Source organism: Pongo pygmaeus, chromosome 18 (genome assembly GCF_028885625.2).
Source record: "Pongo pygmaeus isolate AG05252 chromosome 18, NHGRI_mPonPyg2-v2.0_pri, whole genome shotgun sequence".
Lineage (NCBI taxonomy): Eukaryota > Metazoa > Chordata > Mammalia > Primates > Hominidae > Pongo > Pongo pygmaeus.
Window position 1 is genome coordinate 27,788,892 of NC_072391.2, and position 20,467 is coordinate 27,809,358.

The 20,467-nt window shown below is 43.8% G+C and overlaps 1 protein-coding gene across 3 annotated transcripts in view; it reads left to right on the forward strand.

Moving 5' to 3' along the window:
* LCMT1 (leucine carboxyl methyltransferase 1) overlaps positions 1 to 20,053 on the forward strand; it is a 65,720-nt gene extending 45,667 nt beyond the window's left edge. For 2 of the 3 annotated variants that reach the window (XM_054452865.2, XM_063654696.1), the window contains 6 exons: positions 3,055 to 3,157; positions 6,573 to 6,693; positions 11,037 to 11,138; positions 12,658 to 12,749; positions 16,737 to 16,834; positions 19,828 to 20,053. In XM_054452865.2, coding sequence (XP_054308840.1) covers positions 3,055 to 3,157; positions 6,573 to 6,693; positions 11,037 to 11,138; positions 12,658 to 12,749; positions 16,737 to 16,834; positions 19,828 to 19,850 — 539 coding nt within the window. In that variant the 3' untranslated portion in view covers positions 19,851 to 20,053. The remainder of the gene's footprint in view (positions 1 to 3,054; positions 3,158 to 6,572; positions 6,694 to 11,036; positions 11,139 to 12,657; positions 12,750 to 16,736; positions 16,835 to 19,827) is intronic. The other variant, XM_063654695.1, reaches the window with a different exon arrangement.
* Positions 20,054 to 20,467: the final 414 nt, after the last annotated feature.

Here is a 20,467-nt window from a genome sequence, read left to right on the forward strand (position 1 = left end):
ACAGCTTCACCTTGGAATCAGATTGGACACCATCCCTGTGTTCCACATTCACATTGGCACAATACTTGCATTTTTTTTGTTGTTTGGAGACAGAGTCTTGCTCTGATTTGTCACCCAGGCTGGAGTACAGTGGCATACTCTCAGCTCATTGCAACCTCCGCCTCCTGGGTTCAAGCAATTCCCATGCCTCAGCCTCTCAAGTAGCTGGGATTACAGGTGTGTGCCACCATGCCTGGCTAATTTTGTATTTTTAGTAGAGATGGGGTTTCATCATTTTGGCCAGGCTGGTCTCGAACTGGCCTTGAGCAATTTGCCTGTCTTGGCCTCCCAAAGTGCTGGGATTACAGGCGTGAACCACTGCGCCTGGCTGGTCTGTTTCTTTAGAAAGTTCTATAAGTATCACACAAAATGATTTCAGTTGCCTTACATTTTTCTCTCATGAAGTAGAATGTAGGAAAAGAAGGGATTGTAGATCTCATTTTGGCAACCAAGTTATCATTCCCACCAGCTCTCAGAAGCGTTCCAGACAGATAAGAATTTTTCTGTTCTCATGGCCTCTTGCCAGTGCTAGATTTTATACGAATGGCCTTATTTTCCCAGAATTATAAAACTCCTTCGAAACTTGCTCTGAGCCTGTCCTCCACAAATACATTCAGTTCCCTGCAAAATAATGGTAAGGCGTCCTTCAAGGATAGACAATGGACCTGTTATTTCCCCACAGCTTGAGTAGCCCCTGACTTAAGAAGAGCAACTGAATCATGGGATGCTGGTGTGTGTTACTCAAGTCATCAAATTCTATCATTCAAAGGGATCTCAAGGTCGTCTTGTCCAGTGTTTCCCATGTGGTATGCCAGTTTGCCACCACATACGGCTGGGTCACTGCAGAGTGGCGGGTGAGCCTCAAGTCACTGACTCCCTTCAGCTCAGATGTACCTTGTGTACAACTTACAAGAATAATCATGATGTGTGATTTTTTCTTTACATGCTAATGTTAGATCCTAATGTGAGTAAGAGAGATCTCCCCTGAACTACATGGTACTAGACTTCATGTGTTAATATTCTGGTGTATTATTTGTTGTTGTTTGGCCAGGGATGGAAAAACTCATTCCAAATGGGCTTATTATTAATATATTTGTTATTCGCAAGAAGTTACACAGGCATTTTGGAATTATTTTCGTAATAGGGTAGACAACTACCTTCATATTCTTTTATTTTGTAGAGACAAGGTCTTTGTTCTGTTGCCCAGGCTGGAGTGCAGAGGCACGATCATAGCTCACTGCAGCCTTGAGCTCCTGGGCTCAAGCCGTCACACCTCAGCCTCCGGAGTAGCTGGGACTACAGGCATATGCCACCTAGCTAATTAAAAAAATTTTTTTGTACAGACAGTCTTGCTGTGTTGCCCAGGATGGTCTTGAACTCCTCATTCAAGCCATCCTCCTGCTTGGGCCTCCCAAGTTGTTGGGATTATAGGCGTGAGCCACTGCGCCCAGCTACATGCCATATTCTTTATATTACTTTCCTGATTCGTGACATCCTGGGGCCAACTTTGGGTTCCCTGCTTGCCCTTTATTGCTTTCCTGACATCTAGCAGGCTCTTAGGAGGTGTTTCTTTAGCTTATGGTGTGTAGCTATATGTATTTGAATCAGCTGGATGGAGTTATCAAGATAATAAATGAGAACCTACTTACATGTTATAGGTTAGCCTTTTCAGCATTTTTTGCTGAAGTTCTCAGAGCCAAGAGAACCTGAATTATTAGCAGTAGTATGGGTAACTGTTGATGTTTCAGCTCCTGCCATGGTTTGTACCCTCAAGGAAGTTGAGCGAATAATGTCTGGAAGTTGAGTGAATAATAAAATCAAACAATTTTCTTTCTTTAAAAAAAAATTTAACTTTTTTTTTTTTTCCATGAGATGGAGCCTCACTCTGTCACCCAGGCTGGAGTGCAGTGGCATGATCTCGGCTCACTGCAACCTCCGCTTCCCAGGTTTAAGACATTCTCCTACCTCAGCCTCGCGAGTAGTTGGGATTACAGGCATGCGCCACCACACCCAGCTAATTTTTGTGTTTTTAGTAGAGATGGGGTTTCACCATGTTGGCCAGGATGGTCTCGATCTCCTGACCTCGTGATCCGCCCATCTTGGCCTCCCAAAGTGTTGGGATTACAGGCGTGAGCCACCGCGCCCAGCCACTAGAAATGTAAATTTCTGCTAGTGAAAGATGTAGTGAATCAGAAACTTGGGGTGGAGCCTATCAATCTGTGGTTTAGCAAGCCACCCAGTTGATTCTGATGACCGCTGAAGCCTGAGAATCACTATAAATAACCATTTCATCCCACCTCTGCTGGAGTCTTTCAAAGCAAATGCTGTCATTTTATTTGTAAATACATTAGTACATAAACTGTCTTTATTAAAACATAACACAAATTGGTGTAACATTTAGAGAGCAGCCTGCTAATGGGTCCCCATATTTAAATAGGCTTACCCTCTGATCCCTTAATTCCACTCATACTATCTACTTTAAAGAAATAACTGGACAGATGCTTCATGATGTCTATACAAGGATGCTTAAATGCCTAGATGGGGAAAACTTAGAAATACCACGTCTCATAGTGAGGGATTGGCTAAATAAGTTATGTTTTATCCAGTCAATGGAATGCTATGAAATCATTATACAGAAGGATGTCCCTAATGCTGTTGTTATGTAGGAAAAGCAGTTTTCAAACCACATATTGGGTAGTCCCATTTTCTTTTCTCTATTCAGGATTGTGTGTGTGTGTGTGTGTATGTGTGTGCACACCATGTGTGTGAGAGGGGATGTGTTTTTGTTGTGTGCAATAACTTAAGCACATAGGACAAAAGGCTGAAATGTTATACACCAAAACACGAATAGTTATCTTTGGAAGATATGATTTTGGTTAATTTTTACCCTCCTTTTACCTATTTTTTTTTTTAACAATGATGCATGTATTTTTATATTAAGGAAAAACCATAAGGCTACTATAACTTTGGAAAAGACATATTCATTAAAATTATAGCCTCTGATTGCATTTGCAGATGGACACATACTGGATTCTAAGAGATATGCTGTTATTGGAGCAGATCTCCGAGACCTGTCTGAACTGGAAGAGAAGCTAAAGAAATGTAACATGAATACACAGTGAGATTTTTTTTTTTAAACCTCTTCTGCGTTTGTGATTTTATGCTAATTATGAGATAAGGCCAATTGGAAGTGCAGCATGATAGTCATGTTCCATTTTTTATTCTGTAAGAGTTTTATCATTTCACTGCCACCTAGTTTTCTGAAAAAAATTTCTTTTTTTTTTTTTTTTTTTGAGATGGAGTTTCGCTCTTGTTGCCCAGGCTGAGTGCAATGGTGTAATCTCAGCTCACCGCAACCTCCACCTCCCAGGTTCAAGTGATTCTCGTGCCTCAGCCTCCCGAGTAGCTGGGATTACAGGCATGCGCCACCATGCCCGGCTAAGTTTGTATTTTTAGTACAGATGGGGTTTCTCCATGTAGTCAGGCTGGTCTCAAACTCCCGACCTCAGGTGCTCCGCTTGCCTTGGCCTCCCAAAGTGCTGGGTAGTTTTCTGAAATTTTTTAAGCAATACTGTTCTTCAAGTCTGTTTCTACATCAGAATCACCTGTGTTACTTTGTAAAAATACTAGTGCCTAATTTCATATAAAAGTTTGAGAGAAGATAATTGTATGGATAGGAACATATTTGTAACATATAAAGAAAAGATTAGCATCCAGAATATATAAAGAACAACTACTATTAAAAAAAAAAAAAACCTCATAGAAAAATGGGCAAAAGATAGATTACCAGGCAGCTCAAAGAAGAAACTGAATATCATATGAAACAGGTATTGGGCATCAGTGATAATCAGATGAAATTCTATTTTACTGTCACCACGCTGGCAAAAATGTAACAGCTGACAATATCAAGTGTTGACAAGGATGTCGGGGATAGGGAATGATACGCCACTGCTGGAAGTGAACTCGGTACAACCACTGTGAGGAGCAATCTGAAAGTATCTAGTAACATTGTAAGTATGTGTACCATACATAGCAGTTCCACTTTCGTGGGTGTCCCCTTGAGAAGATCTTGCATATATGCATAAGGAGGATGTTCATTGTAGTTCATGAGTCTGGGAACTGAGTCCAGCTGCACAGGTTTGAATCCTGACAGGAATACGCACTAGACCATGACTTTGGATAACTTACTTCACTTCTCTGCATCTGTTTCCTCTTCTGAAAAATGTGAATTATAGGCTGGGCGTGGTGTGCCTCATGCCTGTAATCTCAGCACTTTGGGAGGCTGAGGTGGGCAGATAACCTGAGGTCAGGAGTTCGAGACCAGCCTGGCCAGCATATTGAAGCCCCGTCTCTACTAAAAATAGAAAAAATTAGCTGGGCGTGGTGGTGGGTGCCTGTACCCCAGCTACTCAGGAGGCTGAGGCAGGAGAATCACTTGAACCCAGGAGGCGGAGGTTGCAGTGAGCCAAGATCATGACGTTGCACTGCAGCCTGGACAACAGAGCAAGACTCCATCTCAAAAAAAAGAAAAGAAAAAGAAAAATGTGAAAATGTGAATACTAATAGAACCCACCTGTAAGTGTTAGCAGTTGAAGATGTTGATAACTGTCAAAGAAATATCTGAGAAATGCTATTCATTTCTGTAGTTTTAGTTGTTGCTGATGATTTTGATGGTTCCTCGAAGAGAAGATAAAAATAATTCCTATCCCAATACTTAGAGATAACCACCTTAAAAAATTTTATCCCAAAATTTGTAAATATATGTTTTTCTTTAAAATGTGATCGTGTTATGTGTATAATTTTGGAACTTTTTATTTGTTTGGAGACAGGGTCTTACTCTGTCACCCAGGCTGGAGTGCAGTGGCGTGATCTGTGCTTACTGCAGCATGAATCTCCCAGGCTGAAGTGATCCTCCCACCTCAGCTTCCTGAGTAGCTGGGACCACAGCAGTGCACCACCACACCCATTTAATTTTTGTAGAGACAAGGTTTCACCATATTGCCCAGGCTTATTTTGAACTCCTGAGCCCAAGCGATCTGCCTGCCTTGGCCTCCCAAAGTGTTGGAATTACAGGCGTGAGCCATTGCACCCCGCCAGTTTTGGAACTTTTAAAAGAATCGGTCGGGCACGGTGGCTCACGCCTGTAATCCCAGCACTTTGGGAGGCCGAGATGGGCAGATCACGAGGTCAAGAGATTGAGACCAGCCTGGCCAACATGGGGAAACCCCATCTCTACTAAAAATACAAAAATTAGCTGGGTGTGGTGGTGTGTGCCTGTAGTCCCAGCTACTCGGGAGGCCAAGGCAGGGGAACTGTTTGAACCCAGGAGGCGGAAGTTGCAGTGAGCTGAGATCGCGCCACTGCACTCCAGCCTGGTGACAGAATGAGACTCTGTCTCAAAAAAAAAAAAAAAAAAAAAAAAAACTAATATATATGTGTATATGTACACATATAATCATTCGTTTGTTAGTCTATTCACTCATTTAGCAAATAATCAAGATTCTGTGAAGTACAGGTACTCACTATGAACAAAACAGCTTACACATTATTGTGTAAAAGAAATATTAAATAGCTAATGACATTTGACTGTTTAATTACTCTTGGGGTATCTGCTTTGAAGAAGTGCAGGGAAGCATCTGATAGGCCACTTGAATCTGGGGACCATGGATAGCTTTTGTGTCAATAAATACAGTCCCTGAAACATCATACTTAGGAGCTGCATAGCAGTCCATTGGGTAGGGCATACCATGTTCTTTTCAACCAGTTTCTTGTTGAGCTTAGCTGAGTGTTCTGCAGTTTGGGCTGGGCTTAGCTGGATGTTCTTCTGCAGTTTGGGAGTTTGGGTTGGCCTTACTTAGCTGGAGGTTCTTCTGCAGTTTGGACAGGGCTTAGCTGGATGGTTCTGCTTGGGGTCGGGTTTAGCTGATATTCTGGAGTTCAGTCAGGTGGACAGTGGGCAGGCCAGCTAGGGTCTGGCTGGCTGTCAGTTGGGATGCCTTCTTTTCCATGGGTCTTCTCCTATAGCAGGCTAGCTTGGGTTCCTTCACACAGTGGTTTCAGGTTTCCAAGTGCAGCAAGAGAGCAAGCACCAATGTGCAAGTGACTTTAAAGCTTCTGCTTGCATCATGTTTGCTACTGTCCTGTTGACCAAAGCAAAAGTTTCATGACCAGCCTAGATTCCAGGGGTAGAAGAATAAACACTTCTCAAATGAGGGAAGCTGCAGTGTTATGTTGGCATGGTGTGAGTACACAGCAGGGGAGAACTTGAAACCGTTTTTACAATCCACCACACATGCTCAACATGTTTTCATTGCCACACAAATCATTGCTCACTGCTCACCTTTTCACAGTAGAAAGCTCAGATTGTGATGGTATTCCACATGTATTCCTGTCCTGACTGGGGCTGTGCTTGCTCAGGCCTTCTGATTTCCCTGGGGCATGGACCGCCCCACCAGTACTGCAACATGTGTACAATTAGAGAGTCCTGACTTGATGATAACAAATTTATATGCCTTTTTTTCCTTCACTTTAAGATTGCCAACACTCCTGATAGCTGAATGTGTGCTGGTTTACATGACTCCAGAGCAGTCCGCAAACCTCCTGAAGTGGGCAGCCAACAGTTTTGAGACAGCCATGTTCATAAACTATGAACAGGTAAAAGGAAGCACAGGAGAACTGGATTCCGTACAGGATCCCCGTGGTGGCTTCCCTCTCCCAGCACTCTTAGGATAACTTCCCTTATCCTTTTCCTTCTGCCTCCAGCCTCTCACATATCTCCTTTATTCACCAACCAGCAATCTTAGTACTCCTGACCTCTTGATCTCCTGCAGACTTTTAGCCAGAGTTATTAGAACTTCTGTCTTAGCCTTTACAAAAGTTTTTCAAGTTCTTATTTTTATCATTACATGTACCATGGAGTCATAGAACATGAGGAAGGGGATTTTGGCTACCAGCATTTCGGGGTAGCCACTCAGATGCTGTCAGGGACAGGCAGGTGGTGTCAGTGGAGGAAGTCAGCCAGGTGTAATAGTGTAGGGTTTGGGGACTGTGGTGAAACAGAGCACCCATGTCCCATCTCACAGGGGTGGCCACTGCCCATTTACAGCCAGTTGTTATCATGTAGGCATGTGAGCCTAGAGCTGCCAGAACTCCTGATTTTTGAAAGAAGTTGGAAATGTAGGATTTTAATGTAAAATAGTCTAATTTCTAAAATTACCATGTATGATTTACCAGCTGCTTGTTTACTTCATCTGATTTATTGCAGAAAAAGTTCTGCTTTAGAGCTTTGGAATAGCTTAGTGATTGGGAGTCCATTCTCCGGAGATGGGCATTCCTGCTGTGTGACCTGGGCAAGTTACATAACCCCTCTGTGCCTGTTTCTTTCTTTCTTTTTTGCTTTTTTTTTTTTGAGCCAGAGTTTTACTCTTACTGCCCAGGCTGGAGTGCAACGGCACACTCTCTGCTCACTGCAACCTCCGCCTCCTGGGTTCAAGTGATTCTCCTGCCTCAGCCTTCCAAGTAGCTGGGATCACAAGCATGCACCATCACACCTGGCTAATTTTGTATTTTTAGTAGAGATGGGATTTCCCCATTTTGGCCAGGCTGGTCTCGAACTCATGACCTCAAGTGATCTGCCCGTCTCAGCCACCCAAAGTGCTGGGATTACAGGCATGAGCCACCATGCCCGGCTGACCCTCTGTTCCTGTTTCTTCATCTGAAAATAATAGTCCCTACTTCATAGCATTGTTGTGAGATATAAATTAGTTAATGTATCCAAAAGCACTGACAGTGTTGCCCAGCTGTAAGTAAGCATCAGCTATTTTTTGTTCTCTCTGAGCCCCAGTTCTTTGTTTTGAACTGGATGGGTGCGGTGGCTCACACCTGTGATCCCAGCACTTTAGGGAGGCCGAGGAGGGCAGATCACCTGAGGTCAGGAGTTTTGAGACCAGACTGGCCAACATGGTGAAGTCCTGTCTCTACAAAAAATACAAAAATTAGCCAGGCATGGTGGCGGACGCCTATAATCCCAGCTACTTGGGAGGCTGAGGCAGGAGAATCGCTTGAACCAGGGAGGCGGAGGTTGCAGTGAGCCGAGACTGCACCACTGCACTCCAGCCTGGGTGACAGAGCGAGACACTATCTCAAAAAAAAAAAAAAAAAAAAGAAATCATACCCACTCTCCAGATTAGTATGGGGATTCCTGAGATGATGGTCAGTAGCTTATCACATGATAAGCACTGATACATGCTCACTATTTTTATTGTTTATTGCTTTTTATTTATTTATTTGTTTGAGATAGGGTCTCACTGTATCACCCAGGCTGGAGTGCAGTGGTGGGGATCATGGCTTACTGCAGCCTCGACCAGGGGCTCAGATGATTCTGCCAGGTCATCCTCCCAAGTAGCTGGGATCACAGGTGCACACCACCATGCCCAGCTAATTTTTAAATTTTTTTTGTAGGGACAGGGTTTTGCCATGTTGCCCAGGTTGGTCAGTTTTATTTTTTAAATCTCCTTTTCTTTTTTATTTTATCACACATAAGAGCAATAAGGGGACTTGCCCAGTGTCACGTAATTATGGACAGATCTAGGGCTAGCCCTTGGTCTCTCAACCTCCTTCCCAGGTCCCTTCCTGCCCAGGTTCCTGTGTAGATGGTTCTCGATTGGTTGATTTTGCATCCTTCCCTCTCTTTAATTGGGAGCGCTCCTCAGACTCTGTCTTCCATCCTGATGGATGGATGTAATGGAAGCTGGCCTCACTGGTTTTCTTTTGATGTGAATAAATCCTGGAGACCCATCTTCGCTTTCAGGGTAACCACATCTGGGGAAACAAATTCCACTGTCCATACTCCACATGTTTTGGATTTGTACTGCTGCTTTCACTTTCCTTAGTTTGTGTATTCTTTTGTTGAACAAGTGTTTATTCAACATCATATGAGAGACTATGGATTCAGTGAATTCTGACCAGAGATCTTGTCACTTTGGAGCAAGCCTGGGAATGCGCCAGTTTTCAAAATGTTGTCCATAGCTGTCCCTAGACTGGTTCTGCTCCCACCCGCCACCCTCACCTGGTGAATAATGAACATTTAAGTTAATTCAGTAATTTCCTAACAAACACAAAATGATCAGCACCCTCACAACCATGTATTAATTGCTCACATGCTTTACATTGTTTGCTTTTCCTTTTTTTTTCGTCTTTTTTTTTTTTTTAGAGACAGGGTGTCGTTCCGTTGCCCAGGCTGGAGTGCAGTGGTGCCGTCATAGCTCACTGCAGTCTTGAGCTCCCAGGTTCAAGTGATCCTCCCACCTTAGTCTCCCATTAGTTAGGACTGTAGGTGCACACCACCACTCTCGACTTTTTTTATTTTTTTGGTAGAGACAGGGTCTTGCTATGTTGTCCAGGCTGGTCTCAAACTCCTGGCCTCAAGCAGTTCTTCCACCCCAGTCTCCCAAAGCCCTGGGACTATAGGCATCAGCCACCATGCTTAGCTTGTTTTCTAATTAGTAGTTTAAGATGACAAAACCACATGGATGATAGTAATTTCAATAATAATTCTAAAGCAGTGGTAGCAAATTCTTAGATTTTGCTTACTATATAGCAGGGACTATTCTATGAGTTTTACATATATTAACTTATTTATTTATTTATGTTTTGAGATGGAGTCTCACCCTGTCACCCAGGCTGGAGTGCAGTGGCACGATCTTGGCTCATTGCAACCTCCACCTCCCAGGTTCAAGAGATTCTCCTGCCTCAGCCTCCCGAGTAACTGGGATTACAGGCATGTGCCACTATTCCCAGCTAATTTTGTATTTTTAGTAGAGACAGGGTTTCACCATGTTGGCCAGGCTGGTCTCGAACTCCTGACCTCAAGTGATCCACCTGCCTCAGCCTCCCAAAGTGCTGGCATTATAGGCGTGAGCTACCGCATCCAGCCTTTTTTTTTTTTGAGACAGAGTCTTGCTCTGTTGTCCAGGCTGGAGTGCAGTTGTGTGATCTCGGCTCACTGCAGCCTCTGCCTCCCGGGTTCAAGTGATTCTCCTGCCTCAGCCTCCTGAGTAGCTGGGATTACAGGCACGTGTCACTGCGCCCGGCTGATTTTTGTATTTTTAGTGGGGATGGGGTTTCACCATGTTGTCCAGGCTGGTATTGAACTCCTGGCCTCAAGTGATCCACCCGCCTCAGCCTCCCAAAGTGCTGAGATTACAGACATGGCCACCATGCCTGGCCTAAAGTGGTGAGTATTTGAAAAAGCAATAGTGTATATACTACAATGGTGTACACTAATATTGTTTCCTGGCCTTTTTCATATATAATTTTGGGTTTTTTAGATTAGTTTTTGTAATTCAAAAAGTAATACCACATGCAGAGTACAAAAATTAAAAATACAACAGGGTAGACAAGGAAAAGTAAATCTCTCTCCTGCCCCAGACTTTGGTCCTCTAATCTGGGAAGCAAGGCTACCACATTCCAGAATTTTTCTATGTACATAGAGAGATTCTTTTTTTCCTTGAAGACAGATGGGCTGATACTATCCATATTCCTCTATACTTCACTTTTCAAGAGTTTACCCTAGAGGTCATTTCATGTCTATATCTGTCTTCCTTCTCTGTTTTCATGGCTATATATAATTTCATTGTACAAACATGGCAGGAGTTATTTCCAGATTCTTCCTATTATACCTAATGCTGTGATAAACATTCTTGCATCTTAGCATACATGTGTGAGTGTGTCTGTAGGATAGACTGCTTTTGGTGGAATTGGTGGATCACAAGTTGAGCATTTAAAATGGTTGTATCCTGCCCAGTTTCCCTTCCAGGGCTACCCAAGTTTATGCTCCCGCCAGCACCGTGCTGGTGCCCACCCCTCCGTCCTTTTCCTATGCTGGGTGTGCGTCATCAAGCGTCAGCCTCGGCTGCGTAAAAATAGGATGATGATTATTTATTTTGCATATTTAGGAAACCCTTAGAGTAATATCTTACCTTTTCTTTCTCTCCTAGGTGAACATGGGTGATCGGTTTGGGCAGATCATGATTGAAAACCTGCGGAGACGCCAGTGTGACCTGGCGGGAGTGGAGACCTGCAAGTCATTAGAGTCACAGGTCAGAGAGCAGGGACTGGGATATCCATTTGGACCCTTAGTCAACCAAGATATATAAAGGTCTTTCTTTGCAGATATGATCATGGAGAAGCCCTGTTCAGTGCCTGCCAGCATAGGCTGCTGAGCCTCCATGTGGGCTGCTAGTTCATGATGCTGGGAAGACCAAGTCCTGCTTCACCATCTTGGTGTAGAAAATACACGTTTACATTTCCTACACCCTATTATTTTGACTTTGTATTACGCTAATTTTCAAACAAACATAAAGGTAGAGGGCATGGTAAAATACACACACACATCCCATCACCTAACTTCAGTATTTCTTATTTTATCAGTGTTATTTCCTATATTCCCCCACAGTTTTTTCGTTGATGTTGGAATGTTTTCAGGCAAATCCCAGACAGCACATGATTTCATCCCTAAATATGCATGTGAATCACCTACCAATAAGGACTTTCTTCTCCCAGGATGATGATACCATTTCACAGATCATACAAATTGACAACTCCTTCATAGCATTTAATGCCCAGTTCATGTTCAGTTTCCCAAGTTGTTTAAAAAACCTTTTTTTTATAGTTGATGTGTTTGAATCAGGATTTAAACATTGTCCACACTTTGTAGATGATTGATATGTCCCTTAACTCTTTGACTCTATATTAATGCCCCCTCCCTTTAAAAAAGTCATTTATTTTTTCTCATAACACCTCCCACCCCTGCCCCCATATAAATAGGTTCATTTTTTTGGGCGGGTGTGGTGGCTCACACCTATAATCCCAGTACTTTGGGATACTGAGGCGGGCGGATCACCTGAGTTCAGGAGTTCGAGACTAGCCTGGCCAACATGGTGAAACCCCATCTCTACTAAAAATACAAAAATTAGCCGGGCATGGTGGCACACACCTGTAATCCCAGCTACTCGGGAGACTGAGGCAGGAGATTTGCTTGAACCTGGGAGATGGAGGTTGCAGTGAGCCGAAATCAAGCTACTGTACTCCAGCCTGGGCAACAGAGTGAGCCTCCATCTCAAAAAAAAATAAAGTAAATAAATAAATAGGTTCATTTTTACATGTCTTTTGTCACATAACAGTTAGAGTGCTTTAAAAAACTGTCACTCATAGAAAAGTTCTTCCTTTATTTCTCTTTGGAGGTACTTTAGTGAACTTCCCCCCATTATAACAATGCTTGTTCAATGTGGAAAGTTGGAAAGTTAAAAGAAGATATTAGGGTCTAGGATGGGCTTTTGAGAAAGGAGTCATCTCAGAGGAGGTCTGGTGTGCTTAAGAGCATCTCAGTACCAAGCGCACTGGCTCACACCTCTCATCCCAGCACCCTGGGCAGCAGAGCGGGGAGGATCACTTGAGCCCAGTAGGTCAAGGCTGCAGTGAGCTGTGATCACACCACTGCACTTCAGCCTGGGCAACAGAATGAGACCTTGTCTCTTTAAAACAAAATAGTGTCTCAGATTTATAAGCCGGTGCCTGGTAGTTCTCTGGTTCTCCATTTCTCTTCGTTGCACATTTTAGAAAGAACGGCTCCTGTCGAATGGGTGGGAAACAGCATCGGCTGTCGACATGATGGAGTTGTACAACAGGTTACCTCGAACTGAAGTGAGCAGGTATGGGGTTAGCAAGCGTCAGCTTGATGGGCATTCATTGTGAACTCAAGGCATGATTGCCTGTATTCTTTCATGCAGAAAAACAGAACAATATGTGGAGATTTCATTAAAAAACAAAAAACAAACAAATAAAAAACAAGGCCTGACACAGTGGCTCACACCTGTAATCCCACCACTTTGGGAGGCATAAGTGGGCAGATCACTTGAGGTCAGGTCAGGAGTTTGAGACCGGCCTGGCCAACATGGTGAAACCTTGTCTCTACTAAAAATACAAAAATTAGCCAGGCAGGGTGGTGCACATTTATAATGCCAACTACTCGGGAGGCTGAGCCGGGAGAATCGCTTGAACCTGGGGCGGGGGTGGAGGTTGCAGTGAGCTGAGATCGTGCCACTTCACTCCAGCCTGGGCAAAAGAGCAAAACTCTGTCTCCAAAAATAAAATAAATAAAAATACAAAAATTAGCCAGGTGTGGTGGCACACGCCTGTAATCCCAGCTACTTGGGAGGCTGAGGCAGGAGAATTACTTGAATCCAGGAGGTGGAGGTTGCAGTGAGCTGAGATGCGCAACTGTATCCAGCCTGTGCGACAGAGCAAGACTGCTTCTCAAAAAAAAAAAAAAAAAAAAACAAGACCCTAACTAGACCTATTTTGAAACAAGTTAAACACTGATAGCAGCTTAAAAGTAACTCATTAGCTATTAGCTGAGATAGGGCTTATGCCCAAACTGATTATTTTATTGAAAACAAGCAATGACACCTGGAAAACTCCCAGAGCAACCTTGGCAGTGGAAATTTTACATAATTCCTGCTTTGGAGAGGGAGGAAAACAACTTTGTTCAAGGACGTATAAGGGGCTGGCGGATTTTTAAATGGACTTTTCTCCCCGTTATAAAGGAAATCTGTGCTGCTTGTTCTAAAAAGTTCCTCAAGCATTATAAAGTGCATGAAGTATAAAGTAGTTGTCCGTTCTGTAGTCACACCTGGGAGGTGGCAGTTCTTAACATATTGGGGAATATTCTTTTCCTAGATAGATAGATAAATATTTATTGATACATAGATTTCTATTTTTTGAATCTGTGGATTCATAGTACACATACTGGTCTGTAAACCACCATCCTTTTTGAAAACAATAGATTGTATTTGCCTTTACATATCAAAATATTGAGGGTTGCCATATCCAATTTAAGGGTACATAGGGCCAGGTGCAGTGGTTCACACCTGTAATCCCAGTACTTTGGGAGACCAAGGCAGGTGGATCACCTGAGGTTAGGAGTTCGAGACCAGCCTGGCCAACATGGTGAAACCCTGTCTCTACTAAAAATACAAAAAATTAGCTGGGCATGGTGGCGGGCGCCTGTAATCCCAGCTACTTGGGAGTCTGAGGCAGGAGAATTGCTTGAACCTGGGAGGCAGAGGTTGCAGTGAGCCGAGGTAGCACCATTGCACTCCGGCCTGGGCAACAAGAGCGAAACTCTTGTCTCCAAAAAAAAAAAAAAAAAAAATAGGGTACATAGTATTTATATTGATTTATGCAGATATAGTATATTGATGATAATTTTTAAGTAATTAAAAATGTCTGTAGCTGGGCATTTAGTTGCGGTGTCTTGTTTATTCATCATGTTTTCATTTCCCTGTTATAAACAACACTGGAGAGAACATCACCAACGTGCATCTGTGTACAGCGCTAGTGCGCACTTCAGCTCTTTTTTTTGTAATCACTCTGTGCTTCCTGATTCATGCTTCCTTCTTGCCTTTGGAGACCTAAGATCTCCAAAGAGGGTTTGAGAAAGTGCTGTCTCCACGTGATCAGGTCAGTGCTTCCTGGATTCTTCCAGAAGCATCCTTCCCCACAGGCTGGTTTTCATTTGCTACATGTCAAGATGACTGTTTTGAACATTGCTGATCTGGCCCCTGAAATGGGGATGCTCTGGCACTGCTTCTAGATGCCCAGAAAGGAGCCTCTGACTAGCATCAACCACAAGGAAAGTCTCTTGCCTCCAGGCAGTCATTTGTCTCATGTTTCCAGGACCTTCTGTAGACGGCAGCATGTAACCCTCACGGGGGTGGCGGGTAAGGAGATTGGAAGGCCTTTGTCTATGCCAGGCCGAACAGCCTTTCCAGCTCCGTGAATGCCACGTAGTTTGTATCTGCTTTTGCCGGAAACTGTGGAGTATAATAGGAAGTCTAAGGCGAGCCTGTTCATTGAACAAATGCTGAGTGTCTGCTGTGTGCCCGGCACTTTTCTAAGCACCAGGGATACAGCAATGATCAAAACAGGACAAAAGACATTCCTGTCCTTGGGAGCGCTCATTCTTGTGAACAGCTTAATAATTAGTAGTGTCTCCTGATAGCTGTACTTGGTAATAACCATCCTGGAGCCTTCAGTATGGTACTGGATTTTTCTAGAACTTGGTATCAGATCTACTTTGGATGTCTCCTGGTAGAATGACTTGGGAAGCAACCACATTACTTTATGTGTAGTCATTCTTACTTCAGATTTGGCCCTGAGGCCTGCATACCAAGATGGGAATGAACTCACAGAAACATGCACAGACACACACGTGTTCACACCTGTGTGTACGTGCACACATATAACAGACAAGGCCTGGGCAACTGGCAAGACTCGTATGTTAGCAGTGGCTATTGTGAATAGTAGGAATATGGATCCTGTTTCTTTTTTTATTTTATTCTGTATACTTTTTGAAAATGCCTGACTTTTCCTCCACAGTGTGTACCTATTTTGACAGAAACTTTTCTTTTCTTTTTTTTTTTTTTGATAGAGATGGAGTCTTGCTATGTTGCCTAGGCTGGTCTCAAACTCCGGGCCTCAAGTGATTCTCCCACCTTGGCCTCCCAAAGCTCTGGCATTAGAGGCGTGAGCCACTGCTCCTGGCAAACAGAAACTTTTTTAAAAAGCTGTTTCCATATGTTTGTGCATGTTTCTCTGTGTCTGTATATATTTATTTATTTTTATTTTTTTGAGACTGAGTCTCACTCTGTCGCCCAGGCTGGAGTACAGTGGCGCGATCTCTGCTTACTGCAACCTCCGTCTCCCAGGTTCAAGCAATTCTCCTGCCTCAGCCTCCCAAATAGCTGTGACTACAGGTGGGCACCACCCCGCCAGGCTAATTTTTGTATTTTTAGTAGAGATGGGGTTTCACCATGTTGGCCAGGCTGGTCTCGTACTCCTGACCTCAGGAGATCCACCCACCATGGCCTTCCAAAATGCTGGGATTACAGGCATGAGGCACTTCACCCAACCTGTGTATGCATGTTTAAAAGTTTACATTTAAAAGGGTTTTTTTGAAAAGTCATACATGCATATAATTTTTTATAAAACCAGAATAAAGTAGTATAGTGTAAAAACAACCCTCCTCACTACTGGTCTACTACCTTCTCTCTCAAGAGACAACTACCATTTCTAGTTTCTTCTGTATTTTCCAAAAGTCTGTACATATACAGACAAATTTGTCTCACTTTTTCTTTACATAGAGAGTGGTGTAATGTGCACATTACTTGCTTTTTAAATTACACAACTTGCTTTTTAAATTCCATGATATATATGTCTTGGAGGTTATTGCATATTAATACGTATGGACCGACCCCATTTTTAAAAATGGCTGCATAGTGTCCTGTTTTGACAGTATGAATCTGCTTCAATTTACTCTGCCTGTCTCCTCCATTTGCCACTAGTTTTTCTTACTGAAGTTTAACAGCTCTTTATATAATAAGGAACTCAACCCTTTGCCACTTGAATTGCAAATATATGTTTCTAGTTTGGCATTTGTGTTTTGACTTTGTTTATGGTATTTTTTCTTCTTTTCAGTGAAAAGACATTAAAGTGGAGCCACATCATAATTACTATTTTATAGCCTTCTTCTTTCCACTTAATCTATCATAAACATTTTTTCATATCCATAACTATGGGCCATGATCTTCATTTTCAATGCAGACACCTGCATTGTTCTATTTTAATTCTTTCCACAGGATAGAATCACTTGAATTCCTGGATGAAATGGAGCTGCTGGAGCAGCTCATGCGGCATTACTGCCTTTGCTGGGCAACCAAAGGAGGAAATGAGCTCGGTTCGTGATTGTACTTTTCTTGCCTTGACCTGGAAATAGTGAACTTTTCTTTTTCCTGTTCTTTCCCTTTCTCTTTCCTTTTTTTGTCTTCCCTCTTTCTCTCTGTCTCTCCCTTCTTTCTTGTTTTGAGACAGAGTCTTGCTCTGTCACCCAGGCTAGAGTGCAGTGGTGCGGTCATAGCTCATTGCAGCCTCCAATTCCTGGGCTCAAGCGATCCTCCTGCCTCCTGAGTAGCTGGGACTACAGGAGCCTGGCTGATTTTCTGTAGAGGTCTCTCTAAGGCTGGTCTTGAATTCCTAGCCTCAAGTAGGCTGGGCGCGGGGTCTCTCACGCCTGTAATCCCAGCACTTTGGGAGGCTGAGCAGGGCAGATCACTTGAGGTCAGGAGTTTGAGACCAGCCTGGCCAACATGATGAAACCCTGTCTCTACTAAAAATACAAAAAAAAAAAAAAAAAAATAGCCAGGCGTGGTGGCAGGCCCCTGTAATCCCCAGCTACTTGGGAGACTGAGGCAGGAGAATCACTTGTACTCGGGAGGTGGAGGTTGCAGTGAGCCGAGACTGCGCCATTGCACTCCAGCCCGGGCAAGAAAAGCGAAACCCTGTCTCAAAAATAAATAAATAAATAAATAAATAAATAAATAAACAATTCATTCCTGGCCTCAAGCAATCCTCTTGCCTCAGCTTCCCAAAGTGCTGGGATTACAGGCGTGAGCCACTGTGCCTGGCCGGAACTTTTCTTCTTCCCAAAATGAAAGATACATTTGGAACTTTGGGCCCAGAAAGAACTAGAGGATCATGTACATGTATCTGTGAGCATATCCAGAGAACTTGCTGTTATATCTTGTGTGTTTTTATAGCACAAAACCCAAGAGAACTGTTTAAGCCATGTAGCCCAAAACAACCCTTGAGAGATGTACTGTGGAGTTCCCGCAGCTGGAAGGTAAAAAAGCTTGAGAGTTCAAAAAAACTCCAGAAAAGTAACCAGCGTTTGTCTTTTCTATCCACTTACAACCAGGTTCACTGGATGTTAAATGCACAGATCGTTATATCTCGCTTACAAAGCCATGCAGCTAGGGGCTGAATTTTCCCTCTTCTCATTAAGGTGCACATCCCTGTCTGTGGCCGAGTAGGGCCCCGGCGAACAGGCGTGGATCCATCTCTGTTTCTTGTTACCTTGGTCCTGGTCCAGCTCCTTTTCAGCTGCCCCCTGCTGGGCTTGCTTCCCCTAGTGGTTAGGCTTTGAGTGTCTCTCCAGCCCGATGGAGGCCACTTTAGATCCCGGTTCTGGCCTTTAATGGAATAGCTGCCCTTCAAGCTTCCCGCAGATGTAATCCACATGACATGCGATCACAAGCAGGCAGCTGATCCGAAACAGAACTTGACAGAGCCAAAGACCATTCCCTATGCAAAAATTCCAGGTTGACATGAGACTGATAATCAGCCCCTTTGGACTTGTCATTCCACACAGATTTGCCTAGCTATGCAGCTCAGCCCACACAATCCTTTCACATTTGTTTTGTTTGGTTTTGGTTTTGTTCTTTTTTTTGGCTTTTTTTTTTTTTTTTTTTTTGAGATGGAGTCTTGCTCGTTGTCCAGGCTGGAGTGCAGTAGCATGATCTCGTCTTACTGCAACCTCCGCCTCCTGGGTTCAAGTGATTCTCCTGCCTCAGCCTCCTGAGTAGCTGGGATTACAGGCATCCAACACCATGTCCAGCTAATTTCTGTATTTTTAGTAGAGATGGGGTTTCACCATGTTGGCCAGGCTGGTCTCGAACTCCTGACCTTAAGTGATCTACCTGGCTCGGCCTCCCAAAGTGCTGGGATTATAGGCATTAGCCACTTTGCCTGGCTTTCACATTTGTTTTGAATTTAAAGTCATTTATTGTGAACTGAGTGCAGTGGCTCATGCCTGTAATCCCAGCACTTTGGGAGGCTAAGGCAGGCGGATCACCTGAGGTCAGGAGTTTGAAACCAGCCTGGCCAACATGGTGAAATCCCGTCTCTACTAAAAATGCAAAATTTAGCTGGGCGTGGTGGCGCATGCCTGTTGTCCCAGCTACTTGGGAGGCTGAGGCAGGAGAATCTCTTGAACCCGGGAGGCAGTAGTTGCAGTGAGCTGAGATGGCACCACTGCACTCCAGCCTGGGCAACAGAGCGAGACTCTGTCTCCAGGAAAAAAAAAAAGTCACTTATTGGTGTATTTTTATATTATCCTCCTCTTAATTATATTAAAAAATACTTCTTAGTAGGAAACTTAAAAGCTTCTAAAAAGTATGACAAAGAAAATCCACCTGTGTGCCTGTCAGTCAGAGATGACCTCTTGTGACTTTTCCCTTCCCCTCTATTTCTAAATAGTGTTTTGTTTGTTTTTATAATAAGAGTTGAATTTTTATATTTAATGCAACTTTGATTTCAAGTGTTTTCAATTTAATATTATAACATTAGCATTTTCCACTGGCAATTAAAAATGCTCAATGAGCATAATTGTAATGGCTTTATAATATTGTATTATGTCACTATGGCTGAATTAATTTTTCCATATTTTTGGAAATGTAGGTTATTTGTAATACTTTTAAGTGAACTCTAGTTCTTACAAAGGAACAATATATTGAGCATTTTAATGTCAGGAATTTATTTTGTCCCCACTGACCCGTGGCTGCTTTGGGACATCAGTGCTTGTCTGTGTGTGTGGAAGATCTGTATCTGCCTTTGCTCAAAGTTCAGCACATAAAGGGTAGATTTTTGGCGTTAACTTCAGACAGTCTATAAACTGTTAGAATGTTTTCTTAATCCTTTTAAAACCACCCATAAACACAGTCTTGCCCAACCTTTTGTTTCCTTGCGAAACCTCATTTTATGTAGCAGGAGGGCGGTGCTACAGTGGTCAGCAGTGTGGCTGGTGCCCCTGAGCCGGTCACTGGGGGTCCTCTAGGGGCCTCTGTTCCTGGCCACCAGAGTCTCCTAATGGTGTCTGTGTGTCTCTCCCCTCAGGGCTGAAGGAGATAACTTATTAATCTGTTGAAGGCTTATGCCGAGCCAGAAGCCGAAGCCACTTGCCCTCCTGGAGACCTGCAAGCTCCCTGAGCAGTGGGCGGGCCTCGTCCGCAGGTCTCATCCCACAGTCTTGAGAAGCCTCGGTCACTACAGTGGTCGCACATGTTCCTCTTCCTGTTCCTGTTGACATGTCGTTGTTTAAATAAATCTCACTTGCCACCAGTCGCCTGTGGTTGGACCTCTGCTGGCTGCCGCTGCTCATTCTGTGCCCCATGGGTTGGGCGGGCCACGGTGCACCTCTGTGTTAGCTAAAGCCAAGGACCCCAAGTCTGCTTTGACCTTGGCTTACTCCCTGTGAGTCACACCCGGCCCATGACCTTGAGTCCATTTTAGGATCTACTCCCTCATGTGTTGTTCATTGCAGCATATGACATTGTGCCTCACACCCTGACCCCTGGCCTCCACCAGATGCGAGGCTAGTGCTCTTCTCGGGCTCCTGTCTCCGCCCTCGCCACACTGGCCTGCTCAGTTGCCTCCTTCATCTTGGTCATGGTGGCAGGCTGAAGAATGGCCCCTAAAGTGTCCATGTCCTGATCCCCAGAACCTGTGAGCGTGTGTTACCTTCTGTGGCAAAGGG